A 9462-nucleotide genomic window follows, 5' to 3' on the forward strand; every position below is an offset into this window, starting at 1 on the left:
TAACCCCTCCTCCCAGCCTGGGCACGGAACAGTCTGGGAACTGCTCCATCCCCACCCCTCAGATATAAATAGGACCCGAGGAAGAGGCTGTCCTTATTTTGGGGACTGAAGTTGGAGGTCTTTGTTTTGGGCACTGAAGCAAAAGGTCCTTGTTTTGAAGACTGAAGCAGAAGGTAAGCTGGGAGCCCCTCCTCACACACACACCCTAAGCCCCAGCCCCTCCCGGCTCTCCCAGGGCAGCTGAGTTGTGTGCTGGGCCTAGAAGACCTGGACTCTGAGGGGAGGGGACAGACCTGCTGGAAGGTGATAGCTGACCAGCACCCAGGAGCCAGGAGCCAGGGGACAGTGGTGCCCTGAGCTGCAGGGGATGTTACAACTGAAGACCCAAAAGATGCCGCTCGCCTCCGGTCGAACCAGGCATCCAGACCTGGGCTGTTCTCCCCTCGGCCCCACCCTGGCTCCTACCAGGGACCTGACCCTTTTCGCTCTCTGCAGGGTGGTCAGTCTTCCCACTCCCCGTGAGCAGGGCTGTGCCCTCTGGGGCGGGCACAGGACCAGATTCGTGGTGGCCAGGAGTCCATCAGGTCCTCTTCCAGCCAGAAGGGACAGCCTTGCTGTGCAGGCAGTGGAGCTGGGGGAGGGGTGGGGTCAGGCTCAGGTGGTCCAGGGCTGTGTCCGCACAGGGCTCAGGTGAGAGGTGGCCCGCGTCTCCCCGAACCCCCTAGAGCAGAGCTGTATCGGGTCCTGGGCTCAAAACCTGTACAATCAAGCTCATTCCTGTCTTCTATAAATGGGACAAAGAGCAATGCCTGCCTGCCTTGCTCATGGACTAGGGTGTCAATTAAGAGCAGCAGGACGTGAAAGTGCTTTCTAAACTTTCAGATAAACTCAAAAAGCAAATTGTTATTATTTTGTTCAGGAAGCATGATAGATCGCTGCTCTTGTGTGTGGACTGCAGCTTCAAGGGGTCTGGGTTTGAATCCTAGTTTTGTCTCTTACTGGCTGTGTGACCTTGATCCAGTCACTAAACCTCTCTGTTCCTCTGCAAAACAACATTAATTAATTAATTTCTTTAACAACTACTTATCAAGTAGCTACTATGTCCCAGGCACTTTGGAGGGGGGGGGGTTTGGTATATGTCAGGGAACAACCCTGCTTTCGTGGGGTTTGCATTCACATGGGAGGGCATAGGCAATAAGCACTAAAGATAATAGACAGACAAACAGAAACATAAAAGATACAGTGGTGCAAGGCGACCGGGGCTATGGTGAAGGAAAGTAGGGCGGGGAGAGTTCAGAGTGCCCAGCGTGGAGGGACAGTTGAAGCTAGAACCGGGTGTAAAGAAAGCCGCAGCAGGAGGGGAGGGCTGTGGTAAAGATTAGAGAGGGTGATGCAGTGCCCGGCGGTGTTAAGCATTCTGTAAGTGTTAGCAGCCACCCTCACCATTTTCATGGAGCCACGGGGCCACCAGGAGCAGGGACACTGAGAAGGAGGGACTGGTGAAGCGGGAGACCAAGCGGGGGTGAGGGAGGAGAGGCCCGCAGGAAGTGGGCATCAGGCCAGACACACTGCCAGGAGCACCCATGGGGCCTGGATGCCCTGCTGCCTGCTGCCCGCTGCTTGCTGACCGAGACCCCTCGGGGCAGGGAGCCGATCACGGCTGAGAGCAGAGAGCAGCCCCCGCCTTGGAAATGACCCATGAAATCGCGTCACCTGAACCATGCCTGTGCCGGTCGCCAGTGCAAAGCGGGGAGGGGGCTTGCTTACCTGCGGGGTCCACAGTTTTCCCTGATGACTCGATCTTTCTATGAGGCCTGTGTAGCCAGGAAGGGACATGCCCACCCTTATAAAAATGCAACAGAACATGGAACAAAACCCTGCAAAAGTTCGCCTCAGCCCGTGAGCGGGCGTTTTGCGCCTGGATCATAGATGTTTTCTATGGACCTTTGAATCTATTTCTTCTTGTTGAAATTTGCAGACACGGTGGGTCTCTTCAAGCTAAAGGCTGCAGGGGGCACAGGAACAAGTCTGGCTAGAGGGCACTCAATAATCACCTCTCACCCTCCGTGAACTGTTTCAGGGTCTGCAGAAGCGAGTGCCCGTCGGAGATGCGTCCTGCGGGTGTGGGCCTGAGGGCCACCATGCTTTGTCTGCTGGCCTGGGCTGGCCTGCCCACTGCTGACCGGGTCTATATACACCCCTTCCACCTCCTTGTCTACAGCAAGAGCACCTGCGAACAGCTGGAGAAGCCCAATGGGGAGACGCCCAAAGACCAAACCCTCACGCCTCTCCCCATTCAGAACGAGGTGCCCCCAGTAGACGAAGAGAGCCTGCGGGAGAAGCTAGTGCTGGCTGCCCAGAAGCTCCGGGGTGAAGACAAGATGCGGGTGACCATGGTGGGGATGCTCCTCAATTTCATGGGCTTCCGCATGTACAAGATGCTGACCGAGACACAGACCGACGACAGCGTGGCCATCCTCTCCCCAACGGCTCTCTTTGGCACCCTGACCTCCTTCTACCTGGGAGCTTTGGGCACCACGGCCAGCAGGCTGCAGACTTTCCTGGGCGTCCCCGGGGAGGATCTCAGCTGCACCTCCCAGCTGGATGGTCACAAGGTCCTCTCGACCCTGCAGGCCATTCAGGGCCTTCTGGTCTTGCAGGACAGGGCTGGCCACCCGGCCAGGCTGCGCCTGTCCACCGTGGTGGGCCTGTTCACCAACGACGGCCTGCGCCTGAAGTGGCCTTTCGTGCAGGGCCTGGCTCCCTTCGCCCCCGTCACCCTCCCGCGCTCTCTCGACCTGTCCAGGGACCCAAACCTTGCTTGTGAGCTGATCAACAGGTTCATGCAGGCCGCCACCGGGTGGAATATGGGCAGGCCCCTGAGGGAAGGCAGCCCCGACAGCTCCCTGCTCTTCAACGCTTACATCCACTTCCAAGGTAAGGCGAAGCCAGGGCGGGCTCTGCCCCCCGGCTGGTGCCAGAGGGTGGCGGCTCTCTGTCTCCATGGCCCTAATGTCCAACATCTCAGCTGAGCAGGGCTCGGCCTTGCAGGTGGGCAGGGGGGCAGACATGGCGCAGTACCTGGGGCCACCCTCAGGGAAGGAGTGGCTGGCCCACTGGGCTCCTTGGATGAGGGTTGGTTGGGCGTCCGCCTGCCCACCGGCTGCCCTGTCTCTGCAGCGACTGTGCTGCCTCTTGCCACTCCCATCCTTTAATTCCCCGTGCGCAGCGAAGAGCTGCTACTGGTGAAGAAATAGAGATGCAGGGGGACAAAGTGACTTGCTCGAGATGGCCCGGCCATGAGCGGAGGGCCTGGGATCCGAACCCACATCTCCTGACCCCCACGGCCCAGCTCCTCTCTTAGAAGGGCTGGGTTTTTGTCTCTTGAGAAGGTTGAGGGTTCCTGTCTCTTGAAAGGTCACTATCCTATGTAAAAATAACAGATTTCTTTGCTTAAATCACTTTCACGTTGGGACGGCTATTAAGAAGCAACCCCCACTACTCGGGTTGCTCACTCAGTCACCCAATAATCATTGAGAACTCGCTGCCTGCGGGGTGCTGAGCTGGGCACGTCAGAGGGGCCGGGTGGGAGGGATGCATGGGCCCCGACCCCAGGTTGTTGAAGTTCAATGGGGGAGACAGATCCTGTGGGCAAATGCCTCGGCCACACAGCTGCAGGTAAAAGTCCTCCATGAAGGTGCTCCGGGAGGCTCGGAGCACTCGGAGGAGGGGTCACCGGGGAGCGGACAAAAGGCTTGGGGGTGACAAGGGGAGCAGGGCTTCCAGGAAGGTAAATCTGCGAGTCAAGGTGGCCAAGTTCAGGGTGAGGGATGAGATCAGGATGTTAGGATGAGAGAGGGCCCGTGGAAGGCAGGGCTGAAAAGATGGGTCAGGGCCAGATTTTGAGACTCGGAATGTGCTACTGGGAAGGTTAGAGTTCTTTGGTGGCAGGTGGCCAAGTGGGCAAGCGTCCTGCCCAGAGGTCGTCCCAATGACCTTTGCTGTGTGCACTGGAGACGGGAGGGTCCTTGGGAGGTTTTGCAACCGTCCAGGCAAACTCTGTGGTCGATGGGTGGGCTGGGAGCACTGCGTCTGAGGGACATTGATGAGGGTCACTCAAGATGAGCAGCCTCTGGGGGACAGGGAGCCTAGTAAGCCAGCCCCTGAAGACAGAGCTGTGGGGGGAGAGGTTCAAGAGGCAGGACCAGTCTGATAACTTCACTCTGTAAACCTGACCCGTGAAAGGACCTCCTGCTGCCCTTGGGGCAGAAAGAAGAAGGCAGACTGGGCTGCTCGGGTCCCAGCTCCCACAGGTCACTGGAGCAGAATCCGGCACGGGGCCCTCAGCGGAGGACAGCCACCCGCGGAGGGCACAGGGGGCCGTGGGTTGGCGTGCCATCCCTAAGGGGGGCCCCGGGAGGACAGCTCACTGAGAAAGCCGTGGCCCCCACAAGGCAAAGCCAGGGAGCCACTGGTGTCAGAAATGCGGCCTCGCTTTGGAAAAGTACCTGTCCCCATGATTCCAGAGGACAGAGCTGAGGAAGGCGAGAGAGAGAAGGGGGACATGTAGGGAAAGGCAAACCTCGCCCAGGACGCAGAAATCCGAGCGCCTCCCCAGCCCGCCGTGGTCCAGCCCTCTGACCTTGCGCCCTAAGCTTTCCCTGCCTCAGTGTCCATCAGCTGGGGGTGCACACCCCCTTCCCGCCCTCCACGGTGTGTCCTTTATGAAATGAGCAGGCCGTGTCCCTTCGAGCTCAAGGGAGCTCCAAGTCCTCTTTTAGTCATAATGTCCTGCTACAGCCACCTCAGTGCACAGCTGGGACAGGCAGGTTGGACAACTGTGAGCTCCAGGCACCCTTTGCCCAGCACTTCCTGTCACCTCGAGCCCACGTGCTGGCCCTGGCGGGTCCCACAACATCCGACATCCGTTGACTTAACCTTGAGAGATTTACTTAATCTCCGGACCAGGATGGTACTTTCAGATGAGAAGAGGGGAGAGGGCAGCCCCCTCGGTCCAGGTTCCAGAGTCTGTTTGTTTTAGTTTGTTGGTGGAAAAAATTTAGTACTTTTTTTCTCTCTAAATGAAAAAGTCTCCTGCTGGGCCTGGTGGTTCCTGAGGGGTGCATGGCAGGAAGGCCACCGAAGCTTCTTTTTTTAAATTGAAGTTATTGAGGTGACATTGGTTAATAAAATTATATAGGTTTTAGGTGCCTAATTCTATAATCCATCATCTGTGTAATATATTGTGTGCTCACCACCCCAAGTCAAGTCTCCCGTCACCGTTTATTCCCTTTATCGTCTTTTACCCTCTCCTACCTCCTGCCACCCCCTTTCCCTCTGGTAATCACCACACTGTCGTCTATGAGGCTTTTGGCTTTTTCGGCTTAATCCCCTCAGCTTCTCCACCCAGCCTGCCAACCCCCCACCCCTCTGGCAGCTGTCAGTCTGTTCTCTGTGTCCATGAGTCTGTCTCTATTTTGTTCATCGGTTATTTTGTTCATTAGGTTCCACATATGAGTGAGATCGTGTGGCACTTGTCTTTCTCTGGCTGGCTTGTTTCACTGAGCACGATGCTCTCAGGTCCCTCCCTGCTGTCGGAAAGGGTAGCCCCGAAGCTCCCACACCCGTGCTCGAGCTGCTTTTGTCAACCCCCAGAGCGCTCTGGGTACAAAGGACAGGAGGTGCCAGGGCCACTCTCCCTTCTCACAGACCCGGGACAACAAAGCCAGGCTGCTCGCTCCTGCCAGGGAGCCTGTCCCTCCTACTCCCGCCCCGGCCCAGGGACCTGATTCAGTGAGAGGGAAGGTGACTCTTTTTAAGTCACCTCTGCTCAGCCTCCCCAGTCAGTGCCAGGGGCTGCTCGGTGGTCTCTTCCTCAATTTTACTTTTCTTCCCAGAAACACCACAAATGGGCCTTTCAAGGCAAGTGGGAGGGTTGTGGGGGGCAGGGGTGTCAGTGGACGTCGGGGTAGAAGCTTGACTACCAGACCCATCACAGGGGGTGCACCCCCCAGGCCCATCACAGGGGGTGCACCCCCCCGGGCCCATCACAGGGGGTGCACCCCCCCAGGCCCATCACAGGGGGTGCACCCCCCCAGGCCCATCACAGGGGGTGCACATAGCACATCAGCTCAAACCTGCTGGGCGCAGCTGAGCCGTAGGTCTGTCCCCAGCAGCAGGGGTTCTGAGAAATGAGCCTTCATTCCTGGGGGGTGAGTCCAGCTTTCCCTCTGTGACTAAGAAAGGGAGAAGGGACCCTGGAGGACACCTTCAATCTGTCATAGCTGGTGCTGTATGAAGATCAGAAAGCGAGTGTGCACCCAGAATGTTTGGGGGCGTGAAACCACCCTGTGTGACACTACAGCGGTGGGCACATGTCATCGCACAACTGTCCTGACCCATAGGATGTACCACACCCAGAATGAACCCTGATGTAAACTGTGGACTCTGCAGGCTCATCACTGCTGGGGGTGCTGACAGTGAGGGGGGCTGTGTGTGCAGGGGTAGCAGGTACATGCAAAGTCTCTGTACCTGCCTCTTAGTTCTTTCGTGAACCTAAAACTGCCCTAAAGAAGTAAACTTTATTTTAATATAAAGCACAAAACAACACAAAGTCAGCATGCTGGACCACAGGCTTCTGGCCAGAACAGATCTGGGTGCAGTTTGCCCCATCGGTTACTAGTGGGCTGGTTCCTTGAGCTCTCTGGTGTCCTTATGGGCCTTAAGTAAGGTGACAGGTCACAGTCTCAGGCTGGTGCCTGGCTGCACTGTGTCTTTGCCATCGGCCATCCCTGTTACCTGAGCAAAGTCACAATGGCTGGATTTTGCAGGAAGAGGACCTGACCAGCCCTCGGGAAAGAGCAGTGGCTCGGGTGTGCTGGGGAGGGAGGGCAGGAGCCAGGCCTTGGGGTCGGTCCCCTAGGCCTACCCAGCCCAGCCCCTGCCCCTCAGCTGGGCAGACGGCCCTCCCTGTGCCCACATGCCTGCCAACCAGGCTGACTCTTCCCTTGTTCTCTGTCCCCAGGCCAGATGAAGGGGTTCTCCCTGCTGCCCAGCCTCCAGGAGTTCTGGGTGGACAATACCACCTCCGTCTCCGTCCCCATGCTCTCGGGAATGGGCACCTTCCAGCACTGGAGGGACACCCGGAACAACCTCTCCATGACCCAGGTGCCCCTCAGCAAGAACGTCGGCCTGCTGCTGATCCAGCCCCACCTCGCCTCAGCCCTGGAGGAGGTTGAGGCCCTCACCTTCCAGCGCGACTTCATGACCTGGACTAAGAACCTGTCTCCCCGGTACAGCCCCTGGGGAACTGCTCGGAACCTCCCAGCTGCTCCCCTGGAAAGGGGGTGTTGTGCCGGTCCTTCTGCCCAGGGCGGGAGGGGACGTGGGGGGCATGGGGTGCTGGTGTTGGCTGAGCCCTGGGCACAGAGCAGGGACAGGCCGTGGTGGCCTCTGCTGCTCCTGCACACCCATCCTCACCTCCACCGGTCTGTTGACCGGTGCTTGGTTGGCTGATGTACCATAGTCCTGGGGCAGGAGAGGTGATTTTCCTCGGGCTTATATGAACCCCGTTTGGGGGGGTCAGAGTACATGCCAATGCCCACTCTGAGCAGGGACCTTTCTGACACCGACCCAGACATGTAGACCATCTGCTGGGTCCTAAGTGCCTCTTGGGGGCTGACCTCCCAGAAGGGTTGGACCCCCCTGAGAGACCTGGGGGCCTTCTCGGGGAGCTTCCCTTGACTCCAGGACCCCTGGCTGGCTGCTCAGTCATTTGCCCGTCTTTCTGATGGTGATGAGAATGAAGCAGCTTTTCTCCACGGGGGCAGCAGACTTGGCCCACACGCCAGGTGCAGAGCAGGGGGCCCAGAAGTCTGCTTTAAGGGGTCAACTCTTTCATTTTTTTCTTTTGTTAATTCTCACCGAAAGATTTTTAATTCATTGATTTTTAGAGAGAGTTGGGGGGGGGAGAGAAAGTATCCATGTGAGAGAGACACATCGATTGGTTGCCTCCTGCAGGTGCCCTGACCAGGGCTGGGGATGGAACCTGCAAACCAGGTGCGTGCCCTTGACTGGGAATTGAACCCACAACCCTTCAGTGCGCCAGGTGATGCTCTAACCACTGAGCCAAACTGGCCAGGGCTCAACTATTTTTTTGTCTTTTTTTTTGTGTTGACATATGACATAAAATTTAGCATTTCAATCATTTTTAAATGTATAGTTCAGTGGCATCAAGTACATTCACATTGTGGTACAACCATCACCATCATCTCCAGCAGGGACACGTGCCAGTGGGTTTCCTGGGTCTTCAGCGAGCCCTCTGTGGGGGGCCCAGGCCTCACCGTGGGAGCCACCTGGGCCCTTCCTAACTGTGGGTCATGTCCACAGGGCCATCCACCTGACCATGCCCCAGCTGGTGCTGCGAGGGTCCTACGATCTGCAGGAACTGCTCGCCCAGGCCAAGCTGCCCACCCTGCTGGGCCCCGAGGCAAACCTGTACAAAATCAGCAGTGACAAACTCAGAGTCGGACAGGTACCGTGAGGCCCGTGCCTGACTCGGAACTGTGCATTCCCAGGGCAGGAGGTGTGATGGGAGCAACACAGAGGAAGCTTCTGGAAGGTGGTCTAGGGCAGGAGGGAGAGGAAAACATGGCCAAGCGGGTGTGCACCCAGGGTGGAAGAGATGTGACCAAAGCTTTTTGGGGCTTTCCGGAGACAGGTGGAGAGAAGCAAACCCCTCCCACCCTGTTTGTGGCTCTGCCCAGCCTGGGGTCCTCCCCAGATCCTACAGCAGTGTGGGGACTAGGAAAGTGCCCCTAAGCCCAGGGCCAGCCTTATTGGACAGCTCCTGGCTTTAGAGAAACACCCCACTGTGGACAGACTGTCCCACTGCCACATGGGACAATGCAGCTGCGTGCTCTGGGCTCTGGGCTCAGAGAAAGAGGGTCACTCCCAGTCCTGGCCTCAGAGACCACTGTTGGGGGGCAGGACCCCTCTGTGCTAAGTGAGCAGGATCACCCAAACGCTAGTGGGCCAGAGTGGAGGGGCCAGGGATCCCACCGGGACAGCAAGGTGGGAGGTGGAGAGGGAGATACGAGGGACACTTGAGGGAGGAGCCATCACGTTGCGCTGAGTGAGAGTCCTTGGGGACACGCCGGCACTGGGCATCCCCCCGGCATGCTGGGACACCCCCCTGCGGGCAGCTCTGCACAGCCATCCTTGGGCCCTGCGGAGCTTGCAGGAGCCACCCCAACACTTGCTGCTTTACAGGTGATGAACAGCATCCTGTTCGAACTCCAAGCAGACCAGGGAGAGCAGCCCGCAGGGTCTGCCCAGCAGCCGGCGGGCCCCGGGGCCCTGGAGGTGACCCTGAACCGCCCGTTCCTGTTTGCCGTCTATGACCAAGACTCCACTGCCCTCCACTTCCTGGGCCGTGTGGCCAACCCACTGAGGGTGGTGTGA

The 9462-nt window shown here is 58.0% G+C and overlaps 1 protein-coding gene across 1 annotated transcript; it reads left to right on the top strand.

The window, feature by feature from the left end:
* The first annotated feature begins 2108 nt into the window (after positions 1-2108).
* On the top strand, positions 2109-9462 carry AGT (angiotensinogen). Its single transcript, XM_016196054.2, has 4 exons — positions 2109-2937; positions 7025-7292; positions 8389-8533; positions 9271-9462. The coding sequence occupies exons 1-4, from the start codon at positions 2109-2111 to the stop codon at positions 9460-9462; spliced, it is 1434 nt and encodes a 477-aa protein (XP_016051540.2).

This window comes from Miniopterus natalensis, chromosome 21 (genome assembly GCF_054644295.1).
Source record: "Miniopterus natalensis isolate mMinNat1 chromosome 21, mMinNat1.hap1, whole genome shotgun sequence".
NCBI classification, from domain to species: domain Eukaryota; kingdom Metazoa; phylum Chordata; class Mammalia; order Chiroptera; family Miniopteridae; genus Miniopterus; species Miniopterus natalensis.